At 36.3% G+C, this 17813-nt stretch overlaps 1 protein-coding gene across 1 annotated transcript; it reads right to left on the reverse strand.

Moving 5' to 3' along the window:
• Positions 1 to 1456: 1456 nt before the first annotated feature.
• Positions 1457 to 16301, reverse strand: LOC119188567 (phosphoglucomutase-2-like). The gene is given in 13 exon segments (XM_037446192.1): positions 1457 to 2200; positions 2506 to 2659; positions 2882 to 2978; positions 3227 to 3403; positions 4303 to 4424; positions 5282 to 5487; positions 5949 to 6133; positions 6956 to 7178; positions 9463 to 9708; positions 14384 to 14420; positions 14423 to 14474; positions 15033 to 15200; positions 15925 to 16301. Coding segments are annotated over 13 exon segments (1827 nt in total). The 5' UTR covers positions 15994 to 16301; the 3' UTR covers positions 1457 to 2109.
• Between the last annotated feature and the right edge of the window lie 1512 nt (positions 16302 to 17813).

The following is a 17813-nucleotide window of genomic DNA, read 5'->3' on the forward strand; positions in this document are numbered from 1 at the left end:
AGGTCCTAAACTCGTTTCCTTCAACATCTTATTTAATCTTCAATCCATCAGTTCTGTTCGATTGTACAATGACTGGTTCAAAACCACAGACTATAAAAGTAATAGAGTTGGTTTATAAATTACAAATGTGTTTTCATGTAGTAATTTGGGAAGGATAATTCAAAGGCAACGGCGTGTGTGAAGATCATAGAGAATCACATCGAGAGATGGGACGCTGCTAAGCCAGTTTTTGCGGAAGTATGTTAAAACATTTGTTAATTTAGCGTTTTTGTATCATTATGCAGCAATGGTAGGTAGGTATCATCGCTTCGTATATTTCACACAAACACACAAGTCGAGTGTATTCCTGTGTTAGGAGGCGAGCCTATCGCCACATCGAGCACAAATTCCGGCCTATCGGCTGATACTGAGCTGAAAAACCCAACCACTCACTCTCTCCCTTCCCGGGATTCCAATCCGGGACCTGAGTATATTTAAAATACGAAATTAACTCAGAAATCTATGAACAGGTGCCGGCGACTGCAGGGCTAGCCGTTTTACTGAGTCCAGAGTTAGATAACCTCATAGAGTTAAACCTCAAGGAGAAAGAACGTTTGCGAGTAGAGGGAGAAGTTGGCGAGGAAGCAACTTAGAATATAATAATGAAGTTAGTAAACAATTATTTAAATTTCGAAAAGTGTTAAATTATGTTTAAATTTGTAATTTCGGTAACTTCAAAATGTTTCGATAAATAAAATATAATTTATTGCATTAGGATATTTTTTCAAAATAATTTGTATTTAAATAAAAATGAAAACAACAGTATTTATTAATATTTTATTTCCCATACAAATAGTAAAAGGAAATGGTCTTGTGGACCAAATGTTTATCACATACCTAACCTATCACAGAACGGAATGGTTCGTGTCTCTTTGGTGCGTGGATGAAAATTATTTAAACTTATAATTTACGGTCGAAAAATCTTCTAAAATTGTATATTCTGTATTATATTTACTAGCTTTTGTCTGCGGGTCCGGCCGCGTAAAAAGTTTTTGTTTTTCCGTATTAAATATTTCCGGGATATAAAGTAGCCTATAGGACTCAGAGGCAATATAGATTTTTAACACTGAAAAAAAAAATCAAATGTTTTTATATTATTGAGATAAGCACGTTGAAACAAACAAATTCTTTAGCTTTATATATTAGTATACGTGTAGATTTTGAAACTTATTTTTAAGAATTGCTTGTATTATTTATTTAAATGCAAAATCATTTGCCTTTATATTGGCGTGCACAGCCACTCAATAGCTTATTTTAGAAACAGCGGGACGATGATTAAATCGTAAAGCTTTAAAGATATTTTATCCTAGTAGCACAAGTTTTGTTATACAAAAGTAAATTATGGAGTAAGTTATCAAAATTGCGTTAGAAATTCACCTAAAATAATAGATATTATTATTTTACATAAGAGACAAAATAATCTAAGATTAAAAAACTTTAAGAGAAATGATACACAAATGTTACAACAACATCTCAATAAAAAATGTTTAGAACAATATGTAAAATGTGAAATGAAAATAAAATATGATCGTATGGTTTAAAAATCATCATGTAAACCCGATTGCATATAAATTGTACCCATTTGTTAATTTGTTATACAGGGTCATTTTGACATCGCGTTACTAAATGAAACCACATACTTATCTACTTAGAAATAATACTTTACAATAAGTTACAACAGCCGTAGATGTAAAATAAAAAAGTGAAGTTTCGAACAAAATAAATATTAATAAAATTTAATTTTAATTTTACGCGCCCTAAAGCCACGAGTACTACTCTAAGAGAATTCTTTGCAGCGGCATCATACTTTCAGTCAGAAATACACTCACGCACGCGCCATGTTCGCATTATACTACAAAATGATCAGAAATTCAGAAAACTAAAAGGATTGTTGGTGAAAATATTCGTTATTATATCAAAACAACCCTGTATATTACCTACCGACCCTCGTCAACAGTTTTATCATATCGTAGGGCTGCAAAACGATGTGATTATATAAACAAGTAACATCAAGTATACGAAAAATAACAATTATAATATACCATTATAGTGCTATAAAAATAAATTATCTTACAACAAACCATTCTCTTTCGGTTGTAAGAGCTCTTCAACAAATTCTTCCACCATCTCCTTTAGTTTTTCCTTCATTTGCATTTGGTCCCTGCAACGATAGGATGATATTATCACACCAGTAGAATAAGCTTAGTTAGCAAATAGTAGGTTGGGGTTCAACGTGGTAGTGTCGGGGTTTGACGTGGTAGTGTCGGGGTTTGACGTGGTAGAGTTGGGGTTTGACGTGGTAGTGTCGGGGTTTGACGTGGTAGTGTCGGGGTTTGACGTGGTAGTGTCGGGGTTTGACGTGGTAGTGTCGGGGTTTGACGTGGTAGTGTCGGGGTTTGACGTGGTAGTGTCGGGGTTTGACGTGGTAGTGTCGGGGTTTGACGTGGTAGTGTCGGGGTGTGTTACCCGGCGGTGGGCGCGTCGCAGACGAGCTCGCTGTAGTACTTGAGCTTGGGCTCGGTGCCGCTGGTGCGCGCGGTGAGCGCGAGCCCGCCGCGCGTGCGCAGGAGGATCATCTCGCCGCTCGTGTACTCCTGGTCCAGGCCGGTGCCGAGCACACCTACGAAACATTCATATCTCAGGTTCATTTTCAAACAATTTTGGTAAAAATGTTATTTTAAGTTGTATTTTTTAGTATTATGAACGATCTGAGGAGTGAAAGGAACTTCGAACGAATGACCAACATATCATTCAGTTGTATTAAAATTATCTTCTAGAATAACAGCATAAAGAGGATAACATTAATTTAAGATCTGAATAATATCGTGTCGGTATTACTTACTCAAGTGCGGTCCGCCGTTAGTCTCTTCCGGTATCTTCACTCCAGCAGTGAAATCGTTTATAAACACTATCTCATGTGAACCCACTTGCCTTGGATACTGTAAAAAAAAATACATTGTTCATACTCTCTACAGCATAGAAGATCTTGAATCTAAATTTAGCACCAAACATCGCTCGCGAAATTCGAAAAAGTCGATGTCCAATAATAAAGACAATTTTAATTCGTCGATAAATATCGTATTACCTACGAGTAATTTTAATCACATGATGGTAAATTCAACCCTAAATACAATTGATAACCTTCTAAATTACATTAAATTTACTTGTTTGTATTTTGGTGTTTTACCTCCCCCGGTCCATGGTAGTTCCTTATCCGCCTGAATATCTTCTGTATGACTGCCGGCTCGTGGCAGATGTAGTACGCGTTGTAAGACACGTGGTATCCGTACTCGGCATACAACGCTTGCAATTGTTGGTTGAGGGACGAACCTTTTGCGTACAAGTGAGATGCTAATGAAGCTACCTGTTTCGTGATAAAATGTTAGAGGCAAAAATGATACAATCATATTCAAATTAAAGTATAACGCGTCGCATGTTGTGCGAAATAACGTCGGAATACACGTAGCGTGTAAAAATGAGCGTTACGGCATGAAGACAGCACAACAGGTGTGTTTCAAAAGATTCTCGTCAATTACAAAAAAAATATACCGCTTGTGTTTTCACACTGATATAACACTCATTTTTACACATCACACACTTTTAAATGTATCCTTGTAATTTTTTTAGTAAAACGCGCTTGACGAGTGCATTGCATTGGCGCGTGTTGCGATTTTAAAAACACAGATGTGTGCCAACGTAATAAACTCCAAAGTAAGAATAGGGCTGGATGTTTAATCTGTGCATTTTCCTGTACGTGTGTGCGTATGCACCTATGTCTATGTAGGTATAAGTCGCAGCCTACACGTAACTCTCAAACTTAACTCTATAACTCTGGCCACTGTATAATGTTTATTTCACTGCACATGATCACACTGTTATAGGGTGGGTCAGGAAATATCACAAGTGTAAAAGTCCGATCTAAAAAACTAACCAGTACGAATAAAGCGATTACATATACTCGAGATTTTGATATCGGCTTTGACGTCAATGCAATGGGAACCTCAGCATTTATATTTTATATTCACGACTATGTAACAGTGGCGAAGGATGAAATTTTCCAAAAGGTATCCCGAGCTAAAAGAATATTCCCTTAATTAACAAATTGCGGCCAATTAAACACACAACAAAAACTAAGACAAACGTAAATAAACCTAAAATGGAAGACGGTAAGATTCGTTTTTATGGACGCATCGACACTGCTATGCAAGTAGGGTGTAACAACCCCCCCTCAAAGATCGTAGTCCTGTAAGGTGTAGTACTCACGTGTACGGCGGCCGACACGCCGTCCTTGTCTGGCACTCTTGCGTTGCACATGTACCCGATGGCCTCCTCGAACGCGAACACCGCCGTCTTGCTCTGTTGTGACAGCAGAAGGGTCGTGTTACCTGCAAGGTCGTTACTGAGTTAATATGGACCATGCAAGAGATTTACTAAAGTATATCTATACATGCTTTAAACTATTTGCTTTTAAATTTCTTGGCGGCTGTGAAGTTAGCTGCGAGCGCAGGTCCATGCGAGTACAATGAAGTCAACAATAAATTTAGTTCAATAAAAAAAATATATTTTTTATATCTAAAAGGATTCATTAAATTATAAATACTGTTTTGTTTTAGAATTTTTAAAACTTGTTATAAGTCAATATTTCGTTTTATTATATTTTTTAATCAGTCGGATTATACTAATTGTCCTAATATGCAACATCCAGACCTTCCGCGTGGATTATAGGCGTAGAACCGGTCGGGTCAATTTAGTTCAGAGATCTGCGCGGTTGATAAACACGCATAATTTCACCAGAATACCCTATCGGTAGTGAAGGATTTTAGATTTTGGAACAGTGGGATTGTATTGCGACCACTAAAACTTTTGCCGAACACCAAATTCTCGATATTTATGGATTCCCAAAAATCTGAGATCTGTTCATCACTCTGAGGATGGTTGAGAATCACTAAGCGCAACACAATCATTTTGAAATTAAACTTATTTTCGGATTCTATCGCGGTTTTAATATTTTATTTTCTCCCGACGTTTCGAAGACTTTGCAGCCTTCATGGTCACGGGGGGACTGTCCCCCTTAGTAGAAAATTAGAGAGACTTTCCCGCCTCACACCCACCACTATAACTCCTGTAAGCCAGGATCAACAGTGGCAGAAAATTAGTAGAAAATTAGTTTAATTTCAATGTCTAACATTCGCGTAAACATAAGAAAACAATCATTTTGTTAAAAAATATCTTTTTCACACACCCATCCATTTAAACCCAGTTAAGGTCTCGACGAACTGTCCCTTCCCTTCGACGACGGCGCGCAACATCTTGGAGCTGACGATGCTGGAGATGACGTACACGTGGTCCGGCGACGCGTCCGGCCGCCGCCGGTAGTACTGCCGCAGCAGCCACCAGCCCAGCAACGATCCCATCTCGTTACCAGTAAAGATCTTCCATGAGGCAGATCTGACAATTTATAAAGATCATGATTGAAGTTAACACGAATGTTACATTAAAATTATTTAAAAAATATGTTCGCGATATTGCTTTTTAATCTGGACGTTTTAAAAGTTTTTCAACCTTCATGACCATGTGGTCATGTGTACGAGCATATGCTCTTCATGTGAATTGTAAAATTTTATTAGTACATCAGTATAAAACTCTTTCTCAAAGAATGCGCGTTAGTTGGTGGACTTCTCAACCTGAATAGTTTGAGAAGTAGTTGAAAATAGGGATTAAGATAAAAATTCAGTTAAAATTAAACAAGTACTATAAAAAAATCATACTTTTATGAAACATTTTTTTTATCAAAAACTTAAATTATTTTGACTATCTTCACCATGGAATCAAATTATGAAATAAACCTCACAGCTGCCAACTCAAATACTCTTCTACAAATGACTGTAGTTTCAACAATGCATACTAACTGCTCGTCATATTCGGCGACGGCGAGCCTGTCAGCGTCGGGATCATTGACGAGCGCGAGTCTGACGTTATGTTGCTGAGCTAATGCCATGCTCAGCTCCAGGCACTGCAACTCCTCGGGATTCGGGAACGTCACCGTCGGGAACTCCGGGTCCGGGTCTTGTTGTTCTTTCACACTTATCGGTTTCTAGAATGTGCATATCTTATACTCTTCGTATTATTGACATTAAATACCATATTCGAAATGAAGCGTAGGTGCAGACATTTTTGTGTAACAACCGTTTCTAATAAACGATCCTGATCGCAATCTTCAATCCCATTCCGTGAAAAAAGCAATCAAAATAAGTCATTTGTAAGCTTATCAAAAAATACTTTGTTCTGATTGGTCCATTTTTGAGATAGATCGAAAAAATCGTTTGAGATCGTTCATTGGAAATGGCGGTAAATTGATAAGAATATTTGTTGTATTAAGTCTGACGTCGACTAGTGTAGAATCGAAGCTCGTCGAAATCAATAGATTTGAACTCGGCGGGTTCCTTATAGATGTAGTTTCTTAGTAACTATAATGGAACCAAATTATGACTAGATTTGATTCGACGGACCCAGTCTACATTAGCTATTAGACATTTGATATTTCACTACGCCTTTGAGTTTTGATTTAAAGACAGACTGAGAACTCTTACATTAACTAAGGGCCATATTCATAAATCAATTTAATTTTTAAGTAAAATATCAACTAGACAATGTATTGAACTATTTAATAAACCAAGCTTAAGCTATCATTTAAGAGCTTGTGCTCAGCTGAGTCGGGGCTGTTACAAAACTCAGCTGTCAAAATCTAACACATATTGTGACTTAAAATGACATTCAAGTTGATGTTAATATGGGTTCATTAAATAGCGACTGTCTTAAAATGCCGAACTTAATTTGACATCTCATCTGTACCGTATCTGTAGGCACTTCAGAGCGAAACTGAGTTGGATTTATTAATATTGTTCTAACATCTTACCTTCAGACCTGCCGTTTCGAAGGCTTTGACGACGTATTGATATCCCACTCCGTGCATGGCGCTGTACACAGTGTCTACCGCAGCTGATCTGTTGTTCTCCACCACGTCAGAATGCAGACTGTCGCGAATGTACTCCATGTACTTCGACGTCACCTCGTCGTGGCAATCCTTTATTAGCTCGTGCGAGCGGATCTCTGATATGTCCCAGTGTTCGTCTGGTATACTGGAATAATATAAGATAAAAATATTCCATTGATCAGAAATGATTGATTTAAGTCTCTCTTGGTCTTCTTTTTCCACTCATCATTATCATACGCTGAAGTAACCGTAAGTTCGCCTAACATATTTTTTCAAGCACGTTGTAGGAAACATTTAGCTTAATTTTGCTTCCAGCCTAGTTAACGCCGACGGTCTTTAGATGTAGTCCGGGCATACCTAGTCTTGCCATAAATATTGTAATAAAGAAAAAAGAAAATTGTTAACTGCAAATAACATTTATTACTTTTACAGTGTGTCAGTTTAATACATAAATATAAAACAATTAAAAATATAAAAAGCTTATTCGAAGTGGTCTCCATTGGCTGCAATACAGTCCTTTAAACGATGAGGCCAGTTATCAATAGAAGCACGCACTCTTTCCATGGGAAAATTCTTCACTGCCAATCGTATAGATTGTTTTAGGGACTCCAAATTATCATGGCGTTTAGAGCAAGCTGTACTCTCTAAAACTGACCACAAATCATAATCCAGCGGATTAAGATCGGGACTAGACGACGGCCAGTCTTCAGCTCTGATGAAGTCCGAAACGTTCGATTCCAACCAAGACTGCGTGGACCGAGCTTTATGACCCGGCGCCGAGTCTTGCTGGAAGGACCATACTTGGTTATTGAACATGGTGATGTTAAGGGGCTTAACTACCTTCTCAAGAATGGTATCTTGATACACTTGTGCCGATGTTTTGATACCTTTTCACAAAAATATGGCTCAGTCACTCCTTCATAGCTAACACCCCACCAAACCATCACTGAAGTCGGATAATGTCCACGTTGCACTCTGTCGACTAATTGGGAAGCTTCCTTAGAGCTTTGAGCATAAATACGGTCATTTTGTTTGTTAAAATGTTGCTCAATTGTAAAAATTTTCTCATCCGTAAACAAAATTTTTCTGTGACCTCCCTTTGCGTACCGCTTCAGTAGTTGTTTCGATTTTACCACCCTATTCTTCTTTAAATTATCAGTTAAGAAATGGCCAGTGCGTCTCTTATAGGCTGCAAGTCCTAAGTCATCTTTTAAAATACGCGACATGGTTCTAGGTGCTATCTTCATTTCCCGAGATAAAATCTTTTGCTTTCGGACAGGATTTCTTCGAATTCTTTCCCTTACTGCTTTGACCACCTTTTTCGTACGAACACTACGTGGACGGCCAGATCTTTTCTGTCACAAACAGAGGAGGTCTCATTGTACCTATTAATAGCCCGGTACACAAACATTTTACTAATACCAAGTGTATGGAGAGTTTTAAAATTGCATTTGGCTCCATACCTACTTTGTGTAATGCTATCACAGCGATTCGGTTCTCTTTATCACCCCACACCATTTTAATATCGCAAAATATTTTACAATGTATTGGCGCCAAAATGAGAAAACACAATGAACAATCGTATAAAAATGACAGATTCGAAATTCAAATGTAATATTTTTTTATAATTAAGTGTAACAGTATTTATGGCCAGACTAAGTATACTATTACAAAAAGCCACAATATCTCCCATCTTCGGATTAGAATTCAGGGCCTATGGATCGATAGCCGGTATATGTAAGCTTCTACAAGCAAGGAGAATTACAAATTAGTGAATTCCCTAGATCCTCTGAAATGTTACATTAGCATGAATCATGTTTATAGATTTCCCTGTTTACAATGAACTATTTATGTCGAAAACAATTGATAATTTTGTCACGTCACTACCATTATAATAGTTAACGCAAATAATATTTTCCTTATATGCATACATATTACATAGGTAGTCCGTGATTCATCTTATTTTGTTTTCAGATAATTTATTAGTTGTTCCACACTAGTGGCGAAGGATGAAATTTTCCTAAAGAGAACCCGACAAAACTTAAGTTCTAGTAATATGCATAAATGCAATCTGGAAATCATTCCAATGATAATTACATTTTACATTAATTACGAAAGCGATGCTGGTAGGAATCGGGTTACATGGGCTCTTCGCCTCTGGTCCACACTATGCCCATTTCCTTTGAGTTTCGGTTGAATATTGTCATTACCCGGCGTTATAGACTGACCCCCTTATTCATAGGCGTTATTCATCCAAGGACAATGCTCTGTCTTTAGATAAACAACGTCTATGAATAAGGGGGTGAACATCTAACAGGCTTATAAACTCAATAAATCGAAATTCGGGTTGAATGGCTATTGTCAGTTGTGTCATCTCATCAAAAGACTCTTACCCAATTTTTAACAAATTCGAACATTAATTTACTCACTCCAAACACTGCAGTATCTCGTCCAGTATATTTTCATCGTGCGGCGAAATTATCTGCGATCCGTTCCCCCAGTACACTTTATATCCATTGTCCTCTTTGGGGTTGTGGGATGCGGTGACCATCACACCGGCCGCGGCGTCGTACAGTATCGTACCAAACGATACCAGCGGCGTCGGGCACACTGCCGAGAACAGATGCACCGGAATCGATGCTGAGACGAATACCTTCGCTGTTAGCTCTGCGAACCTGAACGATAATTAAAATTTATGGTAGTCACAGACAGGCTTGCCAACAATTCTTCGGCGAAATATAGTATTTTTCATAACAAGGTATAAATAAATAAATCTAGAGTACACTTTAAAACAATTATAGTATATTACGCGGTGTCCCATCACTCAAAAGTTAATGTAAAGGAGCGTTCATAGATTTGAAAGTAAAGGATTTGTTTATTAGATTGAGGTGTTGAAAATATAGTATTTTGCGCACTACATATTTCTTCGACAGTATATAGTACGCAGACTCCAAATATAGTACAATACTATATATTATAGTACGGTTGGCAACCCTAGTCATAGACGTAGAAATTAGTGAATATTTTTTTACTGGCATGGCAGCAACTGGGTACACCAGATCTGTTACATGCAAATTGTCTCCCTTACTTTAAATAGATTTAGGGACTTGAAATCTTATATTTTAAGGATCACGCATCCCAAAATTTATCTTGTAACTAGCTTTTGCTCGCTGCTTCATCCGCGTGAAAAAAGTTTACTGGGATAAATATTTTCCCGGGATAAAAAATTTGCTTATAGCAGAAGTAATGTAGCTTCCCATTAGTGAAAAAAATACAAAATCAGTTAAGCAGATACTGAAATTAAAACGTTTAAATAAAAAAAATCAGTTTTATAATATTAGTACAGATATATCAAGTCAACTCAGTATTTAATACTAGAATACATAGTAACCAAAGTCTTGAGTCAAACATTGCGCATACTAACTGGTATTGACTGGACATTCAATTCAGCGTAAACATTTCCGGGCGAAATTAATTCGATCTGGGGCCTTATTCTCTATCCCGCACGTTATTTTGACAGTGTGTAACAGCATGTAACACAACGCGTCATGTTTAGGACTATAGAAATTTGGCTTACAGAATACCATTCCACGCACATTTCTCGAAGATAACATGACACGGCCGCGTTACGCGTTTACACTATCATACAGAATAAGGGCCCTGGTTGGATCATGATTTGATATTCACTTAATTGTTCAATTCATTTGTCAGTAATGATCATCATTCATGTTATTATGATAGATGGCGTCATTCTTCTATTCAAACAGCAAATTAAAATGTAATAATTAATTCAACTCGAAGTATGGAATTTATGCCCGATATGGCGATAGGCCCCCATCACATGGAATTCAACACATTAGGCGAAAAGAAAGTGTCCTGATAGCACCTCTGTCTAGTCTCTTAGGGATAAAGATGATGATTGTTTTGTTTACTTGTTAACAATAAAAAAAAAATTTTGTCGAAAAATCACTTGCAATTTCATCAGAATTTGAGTGTACCTGATATAGCTGTTTAGCTGGTAATGCAAGTTGTTACGGTCGCCAGCGAGGTACATTGTATAAAATTATTTTAAATAAATTCTTGTAAAATAATTGGACATATAAATGTTATACGCATGCAAATTGAATAGACAAGAATGTGTTGAAGCGTGTGTCATCAAAATTCTCTGAAATGTTAATTTACTTGTTGCCATGCGCTACATTGGACACGTATCACAGGAAATTCCTTCTCTGTTGGCTTATTTATACCGGTTCTATAGAATCAATTAGCTGAAATGTATTTTAAGTTTTATTGTAATCGCTGCGAAGAGAAAATCCGTGCCGATAAGACCGTAAATGACCTCATTACTTAATGAGCAATACCCTCATTTGACATCTAAACCTTAAATAGATGCTGACACGCCATTTTTTCGACATTTTCCCTATCACGTTCGTGGAGAAGGGTCAGCCCCGGATCTAGGGAGGGGGGGGGGGGGAGCCAGGGCCCGTGCCCCGGGCGGCGAAATCAGAGGGCGGCAAATTCAAACTTGGCAGACGAATACACAACCCATCATTAACGCAACTTTGACTACTGCGACATCCAGTATATAACACACATAAATTATTTCCCGCGGGGCGCGAAATGATGATGATGATGATGATGACAAAAGTAAAAATATAGGTGGTTGGGGGCGGCATTATCCAGATTTTTCCCCGCCTTCAAAAAATTCAAGATCCGGGGCTGAGAAAGGTGGTTATTTAGATCCGACTAATTGTATTTCGACCCATAGATCGTTCAGGAAAATTAATACTTCTTCACTCATGCGTATTGAGTACGCTGCGCTAAAGCCGGTTGGAGACCAAGAACTAAGCAAAATTATTTTAGCTCTACCTAACATATTTTATTTGTTTATTCGCGTGAACAAAGTTCCATGGTTCTGGTCTAAGTAATCACTGTAATGATTTATAATATGTATTATGTTACTAAGTTATTTAAAAAAACAAATTAATACGCAAAAATTGCACAGCAACGAGCCATGTAACAATACAGCCCAATGACAATCATTTGAAGAATGCTATTGGCATTGCTGAGATATTTTTTCATACTTAAGCGCAGACCGCAAACTATATAAAATATCATATGCTTTATTTCCAATTTACTCAGCCATGCAAGCTAAGCTAAGCCTTAGTTTGTCGTTTGTAACCCGCATAATGCCAGTATTATATAACATTGATAACAATTTACAACAAAAATAAAAGAAACGGAGAAGTTGAACCGTTGTAGATCGTAGCTCCGACTATTTGTTATAAATTACAGCTCAATACTTCTACGCGTTCCTGACAAAAAGGGTCTGATAGACAGATAGACTGACAACAGAGTGATTCTACAAGGGTTCTTTTTGAGGTACGGATCCCTAAAAATAAGCTCCTACCCCGAAATTACTCTGTGTTCCGTAAAAAATAATTAAACGGTATAAAATCTCGTCCAACCCATTTTAAATTTATACGAGAATTCTCAGAATAATAAGGCTATTTTGAGTGGTTTCCGTGTCAAGACAGTTATGAATGACCTTCTTTGTTGCGATTAAATTTTTGGAAATCAGTCACAATTTATAACGAGTATTTTTTACATGAATTATGTTTTGAGAATAAATTTAAGAAATTAAATCGAAAATCTTGTTATAAGACAATGTTTCATAAATTTCAGTCGAAGGCTATAATATTATGAAACTTATTCCTACCTGTATTAATGTTAAGAGGCTTTTACATAGTGTTATATAAGGACGTCTTACACGGAATGCGCTAAAGGAAAGGGCCTTGGGTACCAACCAATAACTGTAAATTATTATTTACCGTACGCATTGTTCCAAACGTAAATGCAATCCATACTAATATAAACGCGAAAGTAGCTAAGTTAGTTTATTTGTTTATCACAATTTTAAGCCATTGAACTACACAACCGATTTTGATGAAATTTGGCACGGTGTCAGCTTAAATCATAAGAAAGGGATATAGGCTACTTTTGCACCCTGAAAAGTACGATGAGAAATTTATCCCAAGGTTATTCACGGCCGGAGCCACTTGCAACACCTAGCATGTTAAAAAAACAAATAAACGTGTCGTGAATCTTTCGTGCTCGATGCATTAGATAAATGTCGTCTTTCATATTCAATCGTCATACACAAATTAGTTTCTATGCACATGCACGTTCTACGATATAACAGTCGTTTATTTCTGAGTATTTGTACTTCGCATTGAAGTCTAAGCGGTAGCGCACACTATTATTTATTGTTGATATAATTTAGCTCTCGTCTATTACCGAAGCATATAAGCTAATTTAATTAAGTAATAATTAAATATTCTCATGTACCTTGACTTATCATAAGTGCAACCATGTTCGCCTACGTGATGAATAAAGCATTTTATTTTTATTTTAAAAGGTATCGACAATATAAAGACGGTTCACAATGCGTTGCGTTTTTTTGTGCCATCTTGGCGGATACCGACTTCTCAGAATTAAATCCGCACTAAGCTTTACAACTATAACAGAGCAAACGAATATACCCTGATGGATTAACTTGAATAATAAGAATAGTCATTTCGTTATTCCGTCGGGCAGATAAAAAATATACATTGAAATAAAAGTATTTTTCGGGATTTATAGCAGTTTTGTGTGATCATTTTCTCCCGACGTTTAGAAGACTTTGCAGCCTTCATGGTTACGGGAAGACTGAGGTGTTGGTCGCTCCAAATGTCAAAGCTACAATATTTATAACATAAAAAAACGCGATAAAATCCGAGAAATAGTTTTATTTGTATGTCTAATATTCGCGTAAATATACAAAATCATCATAAAAATTATACAACAAATTTATCCGACTTTTATACGCAGTTGCGATTGTGAAATCGTCACATACGCTTATCACGTGTTAAATAATAAATTATGCAAACAACAACAAAAATTATATTTTTATAATCTTACATCATATTATATTACAAATTTATCTTGCCGACGCGAATGACCCCTTGCGACTTGATCTTGTTATTATCGCGTTTTCGTATTTATTTAAATGCGAAGATTTACTGCGTATCGTACTTTTGGACCACGCGATATTATATTTTATTATGAAAGGAAACTTAATATTATGATATGTATACAACCAAAAAGGTACTAATAATTGTTAAAAATTTTTCAATAATAATAATAATAATTTATTTCCAAATCAAAAGAATTACACAGTCAAATTTAGCAAAACATTCTACACTAGGCACTGCCTGTCCCTTAGAATGAATTAAGTAGGATTAACTAACAATGGTCGATAATCGAGCCCTATAAGAAACAAGTTAAAATAAAATAATAATTTTGACTTACCTTTTGCTGTGATGCCTTCCATCAAAACCAATGACAACCCGTTATGTAAAGGAGTTTGACTGCATAACTTCTGAATATATGAGCACAGACCCTAAACCAAAAACATATACAATTTTACTTGTGGTAGGTCTCTCATATGTGAGTCTGCCTGGTTAGATATTACCGCAATGTTTATTTTTGTCGCCAAACAGCAGTGTGTAGTCACCATTGTTTACCGGTTTGAAGGACATTGTAGCCAGTATAACTACTGGACAAATGAGACTTAACAACTCAGGTCTTAGGCTGGCGAGCGCAGTGGAATACCAAACAATACTTTTTTATTCAAGGCCTTGGATAGTGTTTCTACTTCACTTCACTTACCATCAGGTGAGCGGCAAGCTAGCCACATCATTCAAAGCAATAATCAAGAAAAAAAATCTTTTACTGAAACATTAAGTCATACTAGTATCATATGATGCTCTGCAGTTTGCTTATATTAATATACTTTTAAATAGTATTTTCAATGCAGAGTTTTAGTTGGAATCAGAGTAATATGGCTAATTTTCATTGAGTATTTATATTAACCATACAATAAATGAAACTTATAACATCTGTACATTTAATTAATAAAATATAGAAATACAATCTACTGAATTCCCTCTGACTGTACCTGTGCAGTCTGCAACACTACAACATCATTCATGCATGTGTATCCGGCGCCCATGCGGCCTCGGAGACCAGCAGTGCCGAACTTCTGACGATGGAGCATTGTCTTCTTTAACTTCTCCCATTTTGAGCTGGCAATGTCATCTAGGACCTCTTGGCGAGTGGTTGGGTTCTATGAAGAGAAAAATAAATTTCAGATAACAATTATTTGTAGGTCTAAATTTTATAAATTATTATGAAATAGGTAGCTTACAGAAATGAAGTAAATATTTATGCTCTTAATTGTTACTATAAATGATGTACCACAATGTGTGCATTTGTAAAGCAGATGCCTTAGGGAGAGGCGAACAGGGTAACCGACAAGAACCTTGTGTTAACAGGGACTTTGTGTGGTGCCTTGGAAGATCTTTTTACAATCTTACTGACAAAACTGAAAACTGGGCAACTTTTCTTTGGTCCGCCTGGGTCGTTGCATTGTATAAGGCTGCCACTGTTGTGAAGTGCAGTGCTTGTATGAGTTTTAGGCTTTTATAATTCTTGCTTAAATTTGAATAACAGGATGGTGCAATAAAAGAAAATAATCTGCTATTAATGGCTTGTTGTCCACTGCATGGGCAGTGTTAGGCTCAATGAATGCAATTGTCTATGCACATACAGACTGAATGTAAATTAATTTGACACAACACACATATTCATACTAAGTGATTTGACCTCTTGAGTATTGGCAATCGGACACATCATTTAGATAAGAAAAAAATCTTTCATGCTTTTTTTATATAACATAGGCACGGCTGACTGCCTCAAAAGGCCGGCTTTTATCTACCGAACTTCAAGGCCGAGCGAGGTTTGTAATGAAGGGTATTTATGGAAAATTACGAAACGTAGACCTTACTAACCTTGTCATGTTTTAACCAGCTGTTCACTGCCGCATCTAATTTCAAGTCGCCGCTGTTACACTCAGACATTGTAATGAAATAATTGCAGAAAATTCAGTTCACCGGCAGTAAAAGTTTTGCACCGCTTTTGCAAAAAAGATTTATTTTAGTAATTCGTAAATTAACTTTTGCATGAGCAAATAAACAATGTTTGAACTGAACACTTATTTCCAGCAAATAAACAGTCGAATCTATTGTTTTCGTCGTTTATTCACAACTACAATAATTCACGAATGTCAAAGAATTCAGTCCAATGAAGACAATTTTACTGTATTTAGTTGTATACAAAAAAAGAACTCTATTTCTATAGTAATAAAGATTTGTTAAAACTTAAAGATTTTGTGGCTAAATGACATTGAAGTGTGTGAAGTTTTAATCACTGACAGCTAAATTACGTTCGGATACACATTATATTGTATTATAAACTCAGAATTATAAATAGAAAATCGAATCTAGTTTTTTATAATGACCATTATTTTATACTGTAAACAATTTCAGCTAAAATTATTCCTTAGGAGCTAATCCTAAAAAGGATGGATGAGACTTTTAGTTTTTTTTTGGGAGCAGAATTTAATTCCGGAAAACGTACACGTGGGCCGAGTGAAAAGCGGGAAAGGAGAGATAGAGAGAGACAACAAGATCCCCCTTTTAGCTTCAACGCTACATTATGCTATTAGGTATATATCTTAGTACATACAAATTAAAGATAGGTACATATCTTTTCACTTTTATTGAATTATTAAAATATGATATTTTTGTACTCCTAAAAATTTGTAATAGCAATATCGTTGATGATAATTATTTTATGTTGAATAGGTCAATAAAGTTACAGGCACATTTAAGTACTTCCATGGAATGACAAATGCATATTATTATGCTTAGGATAATAATATGCAACACTTTTCCCATTATCATTATTATGCAGTTTTATTGACCTGCACCTACTATGTAAAGAATGCCTTTGGTATTAACCCGCCTTTACATGTTTATAAGAAGTGCAATAAATCAATAAATAGGTATAATGTATAGAAATCATCTTTTTAAGTGTAATAAACTTAAAGCCTTACAGAAAGAACTAATATTGTTCATAATTTTAGTTACTATTTTATAGTGCATGAAAATCTAAGATATATAACTATAGGGGAATGATTGATTTCAATGTTGTTAAACAAATATTTAACCTACATTTACGATGACGACCGAGGCCACTTGATTAGGAAGCTGTGCAATCAGTGGTCAATCATCTAATTGTAATTGTTATGTCGGCGGAACCGTCCACCTGAGCCCCCGGCCCTACCTCCTTGAGGGGTAGCTTCCTTCTTCATCGCCTGTTATTGTTTTAATTTATTTCCACACAATATCCATAACGCTGAATTAAAACCAACTAATCGGATATTATAAATCTAAATGATAGGTACTATGTAAGTACCCAACCCTTTTGTATAATATACTTACCCCACCTATTTTATTTTTGTATGTTTCCAAGTATTTTCTTAAAATATATTTAAATGGTAAATTAAGTACTTTCTCGCCGAAGTACGTTTTACAGTAATTGTAATTTGTTATGTCTTCAGCTCGCAGGATGTCACTAAGAGGTACTGTAAAACAAAATAGCATTGTCGTCAGTAGCATGAAGCTTCCAGAAAAGGCGCTAAAGGCATTTTCATATCGCGTCTTGTGCTAACTGTAATTTATATTATACTTTAATATATTGTCACTTTCAGAGAAGCAAAGACTTTTGGATATTTCGGCAGTTCCTAGGCCATCTTCGGCCTGTAAGCAATCAGACGTCACACTGATCGACTTTCCGACCGACAGCTTAGGCCGGCAGTATAGTGGTTCAGTGAAGA

The sequence above is a fragment of the Manduca sexta genome, unplaced genomic scaffold (genome assembly GCF_014839805.1).
Source record: "Manduca sexta isolate Smith_Timp_Sample1 unplaced genomic scaffold, JHU_Msex_v1.0 HiC_scaffold_270, whole genome shotgun sequence".
NCBI lineage: Eukaryota > Metazoa > Arthropoda > Insecta > Lepidoptera > Sphingidae > Manduca > Manduca sexta.